This window comes from Suricata suricatta, chromosome 1, assembly GCF_006229205.1.
Source record: "Suricata suricatta isolate VVHF042 chromosome 1, meerkat_22Aug2017_6uvM2_HiC, whole genome shotgun sequence".
Classification (NCBI taxonomy): Eukaryota; Metazoa; Chordata; class Mammalia; order Carnivora; family Herpestidae; genus Suricata; species Suricata suricatta.
Window position 1 is genome coordinate 106,253,310 of NC_043700.1, and position 16,177 is coordinate 106,269,486.

The window sequence follows — 16,177 nt, forward strand, 5'->3', positions numbered from 1 at the left end:
TGACTCACTGCAAGCTCAGGTAATGGCTAAGAATTGTACCAGTAACATATTTTTTGATTAAGGTATGCCCACTGTTTTTTAGACATAATGCTATTGCACACTTAACAGACTACAGAATAGTGTAAACGTAACTTTTATGTTACGTGGTGGGAAACCAAAAAATTCGTTTGACTTTCCTTACTGTGATATTCACTCTACGGTGGTAGTTTAGAGCCAAATCCACAATATCTCTGAGGTATGCCTGCATACTATTTTATATAAATAATTACAACAAGCTTTAGACAGCTAAACAGCTGATAATTCTAGATAGCTTGATAATTCTAGAGAAAGAAACGTTTTCCTTTAGTGATGTAAATGCTTTGTTGCACTGATCCTTTAAGCAAATTATTTTTCAGTATAAAATGACAGTTTGTGTATCATTCAATAGTAAAAGAGCTGAAAGATACAAAAGTAGTAAGTTTTGATAATGACACACAATTTACACTTAGCTAAAATTTTCTACTAGGATGCACTATCAATATTTAGAGTCAAGGGAGAAAATTTTAATCTCTTAAACTAAGACTAACATGATCTCTTGTAAAATGATTTGGTTATATATTTGTGGTAATATTTTCAACAAATCACTTATTTAAGAAAGTATTAATGATTATGCTAGTAATAAGTATAGAGTCCCTCCTAATCTGAGTAGATGGCCTTGAGAATCTCCCTAAAAAGAAAGGCGCAGTATTAATATGTAATATATAATAAACAGGAATCTAGAAAAAAGCAACGTGGCTACCATGATGAAGGATTACCACTGGTGATGATTTTGGTGCTTGGAAAAAAATAATTGCAAAGAAGAGTTGGGTAGTAAAATCTATCATTGTGTCTCAGTCTGCCTAGGGAAGCAGGTGCACAGATGAGCTGGTACATGTGTTCCAGATCTTTTAACAGATTGCCTCCTATAGAGAACAGCATACGTGACAGAGGCAAATCTCTTGGTGATTTACTGCACTCTTCTCTCTTCTTCCTGGGTATTCAGCTAGACTATATTTATTAGACTCCCTTGCAGTTAGGTAGCAACATGGGATTGACGTCTGGACATAAATTGTGGGTAGAAGTAATAGATGAACTTCTAGAGTTGGTCCTTTCATTATTTTCATCTGTCTTCTGGTCAGATGCAAAGATCTAGCAGAAGAGTCGAAAGTCTAGGGGGTTGGTGGAGCCATAAGAAGGCGAAAGACAAGATTTCGAAGTTATTATTTGGGAGTGAGCCACCTAAAAGAGATGGCAGGTCAGGAATACCTCCATTGGACTGTTGCATAAATAAAAAAACTTACATTGCATCAAAATAGCCTCTAAATACAATAATTAGACTCCCTTGGTTAATGCAATATATATAAAGCTATCACAGCTTGATGAAATCTCTAAAATAATTGACCTACCTTAACTCTCTCTTTACTCTTATTAAGTAAACTTTCTTCCTGGAAGGATACCTAACTAGCTAACCTGAGTATTCTGATTCACCTTGGCCAGTATATTTTTATTTGTATAAATTAACAAATCAGCATTCTTATATGTTTGCTTTGTGTGAATAAATCTTTCAAGACTTGGTTGACCAGGGATGAATTGATGAAACTGAACTTTTGAATCTGCAAAACTGAATTCATAATGACCCAATCAAAATTCAAATGTTCCAAGAGGCTCAGCTTGAGAGAATGAAGTCTCTCCTTCTGTTATTATATTAAAAAATATGCCCATAATTATTTTGATATAAAATATACTTAACTATAACTACCGTCAAAGCTAGTAATATTCTATTTATATATACTCAGAATTTGGTTATTTAAACCATCCAGAATGTATCCTCAAACCTGAAAGAGTTATGAACACAGTCATCACAAAATCATTACCATCTCCGATGGGCTAGGAGAAACTTAGGCCATTACAAACACCCATCTTAAAATGTTATGTTTTAGCAAGATTAGTTATCTGACATCATGTGATGACCTTCAAGTCTTGTAAATGTTAGAAAGCAGCAGATAAAAAAGTAAAAAGGTGGTATACTACTAAATGTAGGTGCATTGACAAAATAGTAGGCAGTACTAAAGATAGAGGCATAATTGAAGTATACACACGCATCCTCTAAAAGCACAGTAGTCTGAAGGCAAACGAGCCTTCATCAAGCAAGGACTTAACTAAACTCTTAGTAAGTCTAAAGAGGTGCACAGAACCTTGCTGGGAAGAGGGTGGTATCCTGACCTGCCGTCAAGGAGTTTGATGTATAGATTGTATCTTCAAGGAGTTTATAATTTACTTGAAAAAGAAAAGACAGAGCATATGAAGGTTAAATAATGATATTTAAAATATAAAGTAATAATACTAGGAATAAGGAAGGACTGATTACACTGATTGCACAAAACATACCTAAACAGTGAGCAGAGAGATTATGCAGGGCAAGTTAGAAGAGCCTGAGAAATGTCTGTGACAGAGGTCCTCTATAAATTACATGTTAAATTTTTTTCATGTTTAAAACCTCATGTGCAACACAAATGTAAATAAAAGGCCTTGGGGGAAGTCCCAACATTGCCTGGGAAATCTCTAACTGATGAATCATAGAGAAACCAAGAAGAGGGAGGTAGGGCTGGTAACCTGAGCTGATTGTCCATTCAGTGCACTTGGGACATGTTTGTCATCTGTGCTCTGAGCTGAGAACTAAAGATGTCCCCAAACAGGAAACAGGAACTTATTGCATAGCCTAAAAATGGAGCAGGCACTTTGAAGTAGGAGGAGATGTCCAGTTTGCTTCTGGCTAAGTGAGCAGTCATGATTCTAAAATTTCAGATAAAGACAGGTTTGCCTTCAAAGCTCTGTGAACATTAGAGCCTCTCCTTCATTCTTTCACTTATTCATTCAATAAACCATTACTGGGTACCTGCTCAGTATAGAGAACAACCACCACAACAAAAACAGTAAGCTCCGTTTCCTTAAGAAATATGCTATGAAGATGGGAAAGACAGCTAAATTAATAGTTATAGCCAAAAGTAATGTGTTCAATGTAAAGACAGAGGGATACAGTTGCTGGGAGAGCCTTCTGCTCTCACTTTCCCAATAGCTGTCCAGAGCTCAGTTCTTGTCTACACTTGGTCAATCCTATCATCCATTGAAACACTACTTTTACTAGCCCTAGCTTTCAGCCTAGATGTCATTTTCTTTGGTAACATTTCCTGAACCCCCAAATCTAGGCTGGTAGCCCCCATGAACCAGACATTTATGACACATCTTTGCCTGCTGACTCATCTGCGCCTCCCCAGACAGTAAGCACAAAAAGGCTAAGGATGTTTTTTTCCTCAGCATTATCTCCATGCCCACCACTGTGTCTGGCACAAAAGTGAGCCCTCACTAAATACTGGCTTGAAAGAATTAATTAATTAATTGATGAATAAGGCTTAAATTTATAATTCAAATATTCTAATAAGTACATAATACATATAACAAAAATATTTATTGTTAACTCTTCAGGTTTATTTTACAAAATACCTGAGTAAGCTTTAGTTATCTGCAAAATTCACTTTTATGGAAGCCTCATCCCAAGAAAATGCTGTTAGCATAGATAAATTATTCATGCTTTTAAACCTGTTAACAGCAAAGTAAGCAGCTGCCAAGACATTCCTCTAACCCTCAGTTAACCAGTGGTAACCAATGGTAAATATATGTAGTAATATGTTAAACCACGTTCACTGAAAACCTTCTAATGGAATGGTAGCCTCATTTTGCCTTTTATCAGTGGTATTGCACATTTTCAAAAGTGTCTTTTTTGTCTTCTCCTTTTTCCATTGACACATGCTTATGAGTAAGAAAATGGTCAGAAAGCAGATCACAGAAGATAGAGTTCAGTATTCAAGTAAACATAATCATATAAAAAATAGTAAGGCAAAATGGCATTGATCTGGGAATTCTAGAAGAATTCAGGAGGGATGTTGACCATAACAATCAAAGTAATTGTTAGAATAAACGATCAAGAGAAAGTTTTGTAGCAAAAGCAACAGGAAGGGTTCTTAACCTTGACAGTAGCAAAGCTGGTAGTATTTACAGTAAAAATTAAAATCACACCCAAGAATTTACAATAAAAATAAAGAAACACCAAAGGTAAAAAAAAAAGCCTACTGCATTCACAGAAAAATTTGTACACAAATGTTTACAGCAGCATTAACAGCTAAAAAGTAGAAATAATTTGAATGCCATCAACTGATAAATAAACGAAAGGTGGTATATCAATACAATCTGAATATAATTCGTCGATAAAAACGAATGAAGTACTGATATGTGCTAAAACACGGATGAACCTTGAAAACATTATGCTAAATTTAAAATGCTAGCCATAAAATACTACACATATCATCTCATTATAGGAAATGTCCAAAAGGCAAATCTATACAGACAGAAAGTAGATCGGTGGTTGCCTAGGGCTAAGGAGAGCTAAAGAGCATGGAACTTCTTTTTTGAGGTGATTAAAATACTCTAAACTGGACTGTGGTGTGTTACACACACCTACAAATATAATAAAAAACACTTTAAGTGGGTGAATTGCATAATATGTGAATTTTATCTCAATAAGACTTTAAAAACACTCAATCTCCTGGAAATTGGGTAAAAATTTACTTGTTAGGGAAAATAATACTTAATATTTTAGAATATTTTGCAGGAGCAAATAGGTATATGTAAATAAAGGATAAATGAATTACTTTTATTCCTAAGAAGCCACAAGGGACAATCCATGCCAAATGCTTTTCTGAAACCAAGCCTGCATGGGATAGGGTGAAGAAGAGTATCATTTGTCTTAGAAAGGAAATGATTTTGCAACATGAAACAAGCACAATGGTAAAAGTATAAAAAGCAGTAATCTTCTAGGATGCCCTATTATTTTTTCAGCAATCTGAAGGAGACAACAGGTGATAAGGTCTCCTTGTTTTTACATTTTTTTCAAGAAAGGGAAAGACAAACCACAGAAGATAGACCATAGAAACATATTTCTAGTTAATTTAAGTAAATAGAGCAGCCACAGCTGAATTTTAACACAGGCACATACCAAGTAATTCATTTAGGGAGATGGATGGATGGATGGATGGATGGATGGATGGATGGATGGATGGACAGGTGGACGGAAGGAAGGAAGGAAATAGATACAGATAGTGCATTGAACTATTGGTGACAATTTACAACTTAGAAAAGAATTTGCATATGTCTCCTGCCCATTTCTTCACTGGATATTCATTTTTCGGGTGTTGAGTTTGGTGAGTTCCTTATAGATTTTGGATACTAGCCCTTTATCTGATATGTCATGAAGGGGGAAGGGGTGGGGGGAGAGAGGTGGTGGCAATGGAGGAGGGCACTTGTGGGGAAGAGCACTGAGTGTTATATGGAAACCAATTTGACAATAAACTATTTTTTTAAAAAAGAATCTGGAGTCATTAAAGATTCTAATGTCATACTGGATTGTAAAAATGATAGGTCTAATTTAATGAGAGCATTTTAAGAAACCAGACTTGGTTTTAAGAAATTCCATGACTTACTTCTCTGTTCTAAAGGGGGGAAAAAAAGTAAAGTAAGTAAGAAAAAAGGAAGGAAGGAAGGAAGGAAGGAAGGAAGGAAGGAAGGAAGGAAGGAAGGAAGGAAGGAAGAAATGAGGAAGGGGGGAAGAATGAGAGAAAACTTATATATTGATCATCCAATGGTTGGGTGTGTGACACTTCTCCTTTGGGTATGGGTATTAGTTATTGTGTAAGTCATGGTAAATCATTAAAAAAAACATCTTAAGGTAGAACATTTCTCATTATTATAGATAAGAGCTCAAATTCATTGATAAATTACTTGAGTTCTCTTTTAGCTGAAATATACATCATAAACTCCATCTTTATTGTTGCTTCTTTATACTTACATTAGTTTAATGTGGTATATTAGTTCAAAGAAGAAATAAATCAGTTGATGAAATTTACCTCCTTTTTGTGACCTATTGTAGAAGGTAATACTTGATACATTATCTTCAGTCCATTTAACTGGAATATTCCAGGTGTAACTAAAATTTTTTAAAAAGGAAAATTTTCCTTTTATTACTATAAAATAAAAACATTTCCAAAATAAAAATTAAAAAGAAATAGACAAGCATATTTTTCTCATAAATGAACATCCAGTGTATAGGGTACAATTAATGCAATTAATATAACACTCTTTAGTGATGAAGATAGGCCATATAACTGCTTTCAATTTCTATAAATCTCTAAAATTTAAAACTTTGTATCAACAAATTAGCTAAGCATGACTATGATTTCAATAAAATGTGTTGGACTTTGGAATAATATTGCATAAATATAAAACATTATATAATAATATTGACCATTCACACACATACTCTAATATGCTTTGTTTCTGTCAAGGAACACAAAGTCTTTTTCAAATTCAGAAGACAATTTTAAAATGCCACAAAGGGAATAACACATTTTAGAAATTATGTTTAAATTCAAATTACACCACCACCATCATCCTTTAAAGATTCTCATGCTCTTCAAATATCTCCTAGTTTACATCATATGATTCAGGCGTGCTGCAGAGGAGACATCATCAGACAAACATATTTCAGGGCTTTTTAGTGATCTCTCTAGTAACTTAGTACTTCTCATAGAGCAGGGTGAAGAGGTTATCTTTGTACTTCGGTACAATATATACTTAACATTTCATGATTGAAATCTCATAAAAGAGGTCTTAAATTTTTTTGATTGTTCTCATATCATGTACTATCAATCAGAACACACAACAGATCTAGAAGGATGAATCTGTGTTTGGATTTGATTACCAACTCAAAGTTCACCTTGTTTTTCTACATCTGTGATGATTCAAGTCCCTAACAGAGAATGGGGAATGATACTTCTTTTCAATTCATAATAAAGTTGATGCAAGTCAGGGAGAATACGTTTTGCCATCTACATGAAAGAAGCAATACTTTGTTTCATAACTGTTGAAATGCTTTATAGGATTGAGTTGTTACCAGCTTTCTTTGAGGATTTTATTGCTGTGGAATGTTTTGGGCTAGAAGGTCCATAGCACCAATGCATAAATTATTTCTTGGGTTGTGTACCAAAGACTGTCCCCTGGAATCTCTCTGTCATTTTTGTACACCCTAGATTCCAATGTGCTCTCCTCCCCCAGCCAAGCACCTGGGTCTGTCGGTCAGAGAACTGCCCTCCAGCTGCCTGAGCGAGGAAAGCCAGAAGTTCTTTGAAATTTACATTCGTGGATGTAGTCCTTTGCCAATGATGGATGGCAGGAGAATCTTCTTTGCCTCCTCTATCAGGACTCATCTAAAGCAGTGTCTCCACAACTTGCCCGCAGCATAGTTAGCCTCTCTAGGACCTGCCTGATATTGCACTTTTGCTGCTTGACATCCCACCTCCCACTCCCTTCTCAGTCTTTCATAGAAACACTTCCTGGTGAGTAGCTTTCACCTGAATCATCACCTCAGCATCCACTTTTTGGGAAGTCAACCTGAAAGTGATCCCTTGTAGCTTCTCAATAGATAGACAAAGAAGCATGTTTTGTTCTTTCACTGCTCTTCTGTTTTGATGTTGCCACATAAACAAACATTTCTTTCCCTCCCTTCCTTTCCCCAGTGTCAATCTGACTGAAAGAACAGAGTGTACAAGGGTCTGGATGCCCTGTGTGCACAGTCAAGACTTCATACTTTAACTTTCTCCCATAGGGGTGCCTGAGTGGCTCAATCGGTTGAGTGTCCTACTTCAGCTCAGGTCATGATCTCAGGGTTGGTGGGTTCCAGCTCTCTTTCTGCCCCTTCCCTGCTTGTGCTCTGTCTCTCTGTCTCTCAAAAAAATAAATAAATAAACGTGAAAAATATTTTTAAAAAAGCATTGTTAACTATCTCCTGTAAAACATGGTCTCCGAGACGACACTGTGCCCAAAAGTGGGCATAAAGTATACTACTAAGTTATGTAAAAAATATTGCATTGTAGTCTGTAAGAGAATCATAGGACTAAAAGGATTGATTGATTTTATAGTTTTAGAATCACTTACAGGATCTAATCTAATTTGAGCAAAATAATAGATTTGAGTACAAAATGTCAAGAAATGAAAATTACATGAATGGAATGATGAGAGTCTCCTATAAGACATCTAAAATTTAGGAGAATCACGGGGCACCTGGGTGGCTCAGTCAGTTAAGCGTCTGACTTTGGCTCAGGTCAGATCTCATGGTTCATGGGTTTGAGCCCCACATTGGGCTCAGTGCTGACAGCTAGCTCAGAGCCTGGAGCCTGTTTCAGATTCTGTATCTCCCTCTCTCTCTGACCCTCCCCTGCTCGCACTGTCTCTCTCTGTCTCTCAAAAATAAATAAAAAACATTAAAAAAATTTTAGGAGAATCAGAATTCATTTTGAAAGGTATAATTTATTTTTTGTATCTAACAAGGTCTGGTAGTATTAAATATGGCCAATTTAATTTTCACTAAAGACACTGATAGAGAGTAGAGAATTCCTCTTGATAGAGCCAAGAATCTAGTCTGCTTCTAAGAGATGATTGAGTCCATAGTGTTAAAACAATAACTTACACATGTGTGGGCCATTTGGATTATAAAAAGTTTCTTGTAAAAATTCCCTAATCTTTAAGCAGTGAGAAAAGGGAGGGGCCATTCAGTTTATAGTACAACTTAATCAACCACATTTTTTATTAGACATAGAGTAAGGTGAACATTAAGGGTAAAGAAAGAGCTCATTACTTTCTTGGGGGATGAGGGCATATATTATGATCTAGGTTTTTAACCAAGTGAAAAATCATGAAGGATCACTTTTGATAGAATGTTGTTTTCTCTCCTATTTGTTCAGTAGTTATTATAGATTTTTAACAAATGTTCTCAACAGCATAGCACATGTTTTTTGGGTTTATTTTCCTATGTCTATATAGCTTTTTTTTTAATGGAGCAAGTAGATTGATTTTATAATAAGTGATCACAAAAACCATGCATCTATGAATCTAAATAAAAACAGTATCTGAAGGAAGAGACTAAAGAAAATACTAGAGAAAAGTATAAATGTTAATATAGTTCCATGAGTTTTTTATAACTCAAAAAGTGATAATATTTTTACTTGGTAATAAATTATTGTGTTTGTGTGAAGAGAAATCCATAACCAAGGAGTTTAAAAAATGCAATCCCACCATTTTAGACGAGATCAGGGACATTCAGGGTGGTATGGCCGTAGACAATCCCACCACTTTAAAAACAGTGTTGGGGTATGTCTTCGGCTCAACAAATCAGTGGATTCATATGACAGAAGGGAACAACTACAGTGAAGCTTTCTTAGTGGAGGTTTGTTTCTCCAGAAATATTTTTAAAAATTTTAATATCCAAAGGCTATTAATCTAATTTGCTAGAATGTAAAGCAGTAACTATAAACTATAAACTAAACATTGATAGTTAACAGAATGGCCACAAGTTATTATGTTGATTTTTGTAATTGAATTATCACCTAAGCCAGTTCTAGGTTTCAATTCATTCATACGTTATGAAGAGGAAAGAGTGAAAACAAAGCTTTTCTAGCCTAATCTTTCCTTTCCAAAATGCAGAAAAGATAAAGAAGTTTATACAGACACTCCGTGATTGGTCTCACTTGGTCTAGGAACTCAAATTTCCTTCATTTTGGCAAAACTATTAATTTTCAGCATTTGCATACAGCAAGATACCCCATCACTCTGAATTTCACTTATTGTGGTAAAGCTGGATATCTGACGTTTCCAGGAGCAGAATCTGATAATGGACCTCAACAAGGTGAGCTCCACTGGCTTTCTTGATGTTCTTCTAGTTCAGGTGCCAGTCAATATCTTCAAAGTAGTTCGTTTAACAATAATGAGTGCTCTTCATTTTCTGATGCGCTGGACAGAAAGTCCAGTTTGGATTTTGGCACCTTGAATTTCTGGAAACACCTGAGTGTGTTATTTATTTGTGTGACTTAATTTTTGAAGCCCTCAATTGGAAGCCAGAAGATAGGTTCTGTTACCCACATATAGAGTATGTGTCAAAGTATGACTCTCAAGATCTTTCAGTTCTCTAAAAATTGAGCGAGACCACTGTAGAACAAGATGAGAACGACATTCTAAAATGAGATTATTATCTGTAGATTCATCCAATTCAGTTCTCTGCATACTGTTTATTCTTAAATGAGAAATTGTAGCTCAACCCAGTCTCTGGAATGTCTGCCACACCCCTCCAGCCCGTGGCCACTCTGCTAGTGCAGACCCCATCTTCTGTATCACCTCTCGCATGAGTTACTTGCTACAATTATCAGAGTAACTGATGTTCCTGCTTCGACTCCTGCCCTGCTCTGATCAAGTCTCTATAATGCAGCCAGAGGGGAACTTTGAAAAATGCAGAGGTGATCCTACCTCTCTCTTGGAATTCCTTAAAGTTGCACCTGTTGTTCAAAATCCTCCATGTGGTCTATGTCCCTGGCCCCTGCCTCTCTCACCACTGTGCCCAATGCCTGTTTACTGTTCAGTTTCTTGGAGCCAGACTGCCCACATTCAAATTAGAGTTCTGTCACTTATGCTCTTTGTACCCTTGAATAAGTTGTCTAATAATTTTTACTTGTCAATTTCCCCACCTGTTTTAATAATTAAAAAACTCTAAAGTGCTTAAAGTAGTGCCAGGTATGTAGAAATGCTTAATACGTGTTGCATATTATATGCTATTTTCCCCCTACTCAGGGCCTTCTTACATGTCATAGTGTCTCTTTTGAACATCCTCCATGGTCATCCCCTCATATCAATTTCCTTAGCTTAAATATCACTTCTTCAAGAAAGTCTTTCGTGCCCTTCCCTATTCAAGCTCCTGACCCACCCATTAATTCAGGCTCACTGTGTCCATAGATACACATGATAGGAGAGAGTAATTACTTCCCAATGGAAGCTTGTTTCACAAAAGTGAAATATTTTTACGTTTTAATATCTAAATAATCTCTGGCAGTATTAAATTTGGCCAGTCTAATTTGCTAGAACATAAAACAGTAACTGTTAATGAAAGAGCTTATCGTTATTCTGGGACACCTTGGTCACACCCTATAATTCTCCTTCCTCATATTACCTTAATTGCTACTGAATAATTGCTCTTGTGATGATGTATACATAAGTAACTTTTTATATACAAGATCAGTGAGACTATTAAAGAGGAGATAAAGAGGGTAAAGGGCTTTTTCGGTAGAAATCAGGCAGTGAAGATTAGAGACCAGCTGAAGTGACCATGGGTGCAAAAATCTCTCCACCCAAACCAAGTGTTCAGAAGTTGAAAGAAGGGACAGTAAAAATCGCCATGGGCGATGAACCTGTTGTGGTAATCATTTCACAACATACATAAATCAAACCATCATGTTTTACATCTTATACATGATGTTTGTCGTACTTATACATGATGTTTATTAATTGTTTGTCAATGATACTGGGGAAAAAACTGGCCAAGGTGAAATTGGAATGATGTCCAGGGAACTAGTACTACACAGTGTTGTTCCCATTTAGCCAGGGTGCTGTCTAGGAGCAGGCTCTTCTGGGTAATGGGAGGCTGAGATGATGATACCCCCGAAGTGGTAGACCCAGGCTTTGTGGCCAGCCCCGTCCCAGAGCTCCTGAGACCCTGATTTCATTCTTTTCTGTTGGGAGGGATTGGCATCCCAGAAATGTAGACAAAAACAATTGGTTATACAGAAATGGATGTAATATTAAGACTTTTTGTACAGGTTATATTCACACAAGTATGGCAAGTGTTAAATCACTGGCTGTCTGCACATTTTGTCAGCTTCCACAATATTTGAATAAAGACCATTCCAATTTCACCCTTGCCAATTTTTAAAAGTCTGGCAAATTAAAGAGAAATGACATATTGTATTTATAATTTTAACTGAAATTGTTAGGATACCTTAACTCAGGAGTCATGTCTAAAGGTTTTGAAATCTCTGAGTTTGTAAAGTTAAAGGTTTGATGCTTAGTATGTTGAAAATGCCCAAGAAATTTGGTTTACTGTATGAATTTTAATTACATTCATACAAACATATAGGAAGGTTTTTAAAATTTGATTTATAAATCTGTCTTTAGATGTTTGTATTTTGAAATTATAAATGGGATTTAATAAAATTTTAAGTAGTTATGTTCAGAAGTTACTTATAAATGATATATGCAAGAGAATTTGATTGATGAGTTTATAATTGCTGTTTAAATATTCGAGAGAATTTCATTTGTGCAGTTTGTAAATAAAAAACATTCTCAAAAACTAGAAGAACTGCTGTTGAAAAGCCAGTCTCTTTTTCCACCCTTCCCACAGCCCAGCCCCTCTTGGAAGCATCTGCTTTTAACAACTACTTCCAGGGTTACCTGGGTGGCTCACTCAGTTAAGCGTCCGGGTTTTGATGTGGCTCAGGTCACAATCTCACGGTTCATGGGTTCAAGCCCCTGTATCGGGCTCTGCACTGACAGTACAAGGCCTGCTTGGGATTCTCTCTCCCTTTCTCTCTGCCCCTCCCTTGCCCATGTTCTCTCTCTCTCTCTCTCTCTCTCTCAAAATGATAAATAAAACATAAAACAAATTTTAAAATGCTTCTGGATTTAATTCTTCTCACATCTAATTCTGTAACTTAAATAGCTCCCCCCTCCTTTTTTCAGATAGTACTTGTTAACTGATCCATGAGAGAGGGTGTATTTAGTTTACTTATATTGTTTGCTCTTCCATTTCCCTTTTAACAGTCAAAATTTAGGAAAGTAAAATTATTCAATTTGCTATAGGTGATAATTGTTCCTTTACAATAATATAATCATGTTGCCATTTCCTGTTTCATAAATTTTAGTGTTGCTACTCTTCCCCAACTGTAAAATAAGAGTAAGATCCCTCTATTTTACAATGAGGAGAAATTGAAGGACATTCTATCGCTGGCAAACACTCAACAACTGGCTCTTGGAGGGTGGGGAAAGCAGAATGCTGTATTTGTTGGTTTCCATTAATTCACTGGCCAATTTCCAGCTTCCAGCATGAAGGTACTGAGTTGGGATTAGAGTCAGCACCAGCACACCACTGAGTTAGTATCCGGACACTTTCTGCCACCTTTCCTTCCTCTTCCACCTCATTTCCTCTGCCAGCCTTTTCCTTCTTGTTACAATGTTAAAGACTGTTTATATTTATAATCGACTCTGCCAGTGTAACGAAAGTTTTACATGTTATTCAGTGATGATTATGAACGTTAAAAAGCCAACAAATAACATCTATGAAATTATAGTGTTGTATACATATTGTTGGTCAAGAAGTGGGCTGGAGTTACATTTCTCTCTCTATGGGTTGATTTCTTGGCCCCCTGAGTCACTTAAATAAAAATTTACCCTAACCCCCTGACATAAGAGTCAAATGGACTCCTTTTCCTTGTATGGATTATCAGTGGCATAAAATTATTCTACTTGGTTTATATTCTTGGATCACAATTTTTTACATCAGCCTTGGTTTGCTTTCTCTAGCTTTCTTCTCCTTTATCGTTGACCCAACAGATGGGCCTTCACAAACCCAGGTTTTTCCATTTTCTCAACCATTCTTCCTTTTGCATGGCCATCATCTACCTGAGCCCCGCCTTCCTGTGCTTTTGCGTGGCATTGTGACCCCCCTGAATCGCTATTGGCCGGCATTTCCTTTCATGACTTTCCTCGGTTGGATACAGTGTTTCCTGGATCTGTGCCTTCTCTTTTTGTTTTTAATTCGTATTTTTTGTCTCCTTCCTCCCCTGTCAGTATGGAAAACGGTATATAATATACCATTTCTTCTAAACAAAGAAGGATGCTAACACATACACTAAACCAGAGCACTTTGGAAGTGTTGGCCTCCAAGAGACGACAGCGGTGGGGCACTGCGTTAGCCTGGTGCTTTTTGTCTTGAAACAGCACAGACTTCTTTGAATATAACTTGTTTAGTACATTTGACTTTGGTGTCATACAAATTACTTACATAAGCATAAAATGCAAATGGTTTTTAAAGTTCAATTTCTCAAAAGCCAAGCATATAACGAAACAAATGAATATTGGTGTGTATATAGTTGGTAAAATCACTACACATAGACAAAATATTAAAATGACTCTAAAACAGTATATTGTACGTTGTTTTAAAGTACATATTAAGAATAAAAGGAACTGTAGAAAGCTAATACTTTTTTGTTGTAATTATATTGTCAGATGAGCATGTTGACATTGTTATTCTAAGACTTTTGGGCGTGTATTGTGGGATAAGGAAAATTAGTAATTATATAGTATTTCATTTTGCCATTTACAGTATTATTTAGAGCCAAGTTTCTTGGCCTGGGATAAAGAAAGCACAGATGTAAGACATAAGAGGTTTAGAACAACCCCGAATTATGAATGTAATTGGCTACATCAAGATGAACTCATGACGTATTTTATATTTAAAAAAGAACCCCTTAATTTTGTTCAGTGGTAATGAGCACCTCTAGTGCCCAAATCGAGATCTTGCTATACCATTTCCCACTAGAAGGAGTCAGGCTCCTTGAAGAATTGCTGTGTCTAGACCCAGAGTAAGGAACACGTAAAATGAGCCTGGGCCCTCTGGACCCAGGTGTAGCCTTAGTAACTTTCCAAGAAGTGCTGTGTCAAAAGCATTTTCTGGAGCTGCAAGTCTGAAAATGTCTTTTCTGTGCATTTGCATTTGGTTTAGTTTGGGTAGAGAATTAGAGGCTGAAGATATTTTTTGCTGCAACCCCTGTAGATGATTGCTCCGTTTTCTTCTTGCATTCAAGGTTGCTGTGTAGAAGTCTAATGCCACTCTAACTCATGTGCCTTCGTTTTCTGGGATTTCATGAGAATCTAGGTAGGTACTGTGAACTCAATGGAGTCAGAATCCTTGTGTCCTTTATTATTTCTTTCATATAATTTGCCCCTCAAGTTTCCTTGTTTTTTTAAAATATTTTTTAAAACATTTATTCACATTAGAGAGATAGAACACAAGTAGGGGAGGGACAGAGAGAGAGGGAGACAGAATCAGAAGCAGACTTCAGACTCTGAGCTGTCAGCACAGAACCTGATGCGGGGCTTGAACTCACGAGCTTCAAGATGAAGACCTGAGCTGAAGTCGGATGCTTAACCAACTGAGCCACCCAAGCACCCCTCTCTGTTTTCTTTTTTGATAGACATCTACTAGTTGGATGCTGGACATTCCATATTTGTCTTCTCTTTCATATTTATCAGTTCTCTGTGTTTGCCCTATCATTTTAGAGAATTCCCCAAATTTATTGCAACTTGGCCTATTAACTCTTTGACAACCAAAAATTTAATCTTTCAGAGCAATTCTATATTCTGTTTGTTTTTTCAAAGATACTCTGACTTAATGAGCATTAATGGCTGCTTTGATCTCTGAACGTATCTCATAAATTTATTTTCTATTTCCTCAATTATGTTCTTACAGAGACAGGTTTTTTGTTTGTTCAACCTTTTATGCTTTTAGATTTTTTTTATGTGTCTTGTGATCTTAATTGTCCATTCGAATTTCAAAAAGAAGGACTAGATGAATTATTCTTGGTATCTTGTATGTAATCCTTCTGCAGCTGAGAGGGGAGGTGTATTTTTTAAACAGACTTTCCCTCTGAACAGAAGTCTGCCTGGGGGCTCTGAGCATGTGTGAGGGGATCCAGCAGCTCCGGCCCATCCTCCTACAAATGCCGTATGGAAGAAAGCGGTACTCTGGGCATCCTCACCAAATGGAGATCCTTAGCTCTCCTCCACTGTTTCAGTGCATTTATTTTGTGGGGGTGGGGGGAGGGAGGGAAGAGCCTTTGGATTTTTCCCTTGAGTCATTGCCAGACTTCTGGCAGAGTGTAAGAGCTCTGAACAGAGGAAAGGATGTCAGTAAACGAAGGGAAAGTGGAACGGGGGTGTGTCTGACTGGCACAATTGTCCTGAGTCTAGACTTCAAATTAATTGTCCTGGTTTCAGCCTCACTGCTCACTCCTGGGCTCCACTCCTCATGCTGACAGTCAGCCCCGAGGCGATCCAGGGAGAGGGAAGATGTTCCACCTCTACAGCAAGTCCCTTTTATCTGGCTTCCTCTTCCTCAGTTTGTTTTCTATCACTATTTCTCCTTCTGGCTTTTCTTCTAGAATCTATATAGCCC

At 36.8% G+C, this 16,177-nt stretch overlaps 1 protein-coding gene across 1 annotated transcript in view; it reads right to left on the bottom strand.

Annotated features, from left to right (window-relative positions):
* ENPEP (glutamyl aminopeptidase) overlaps window positions 1-16,177 on the bottom strand; it is an 86,558-nt gene that overhangs the window by 25,357 nt on the left and 45,024 nt on the right. Inside the window, exon 11 of the mRNA XM_029941934.1 lies at window positions 5,976-6,055. Coding sequence (XP_029797794.1) covers window positions 5,976-6,055 — 80 coding nt within the window. The remainder of the gene's footprint in view (window positions 1-5,975; window positions 6,056-16,177) is intronic.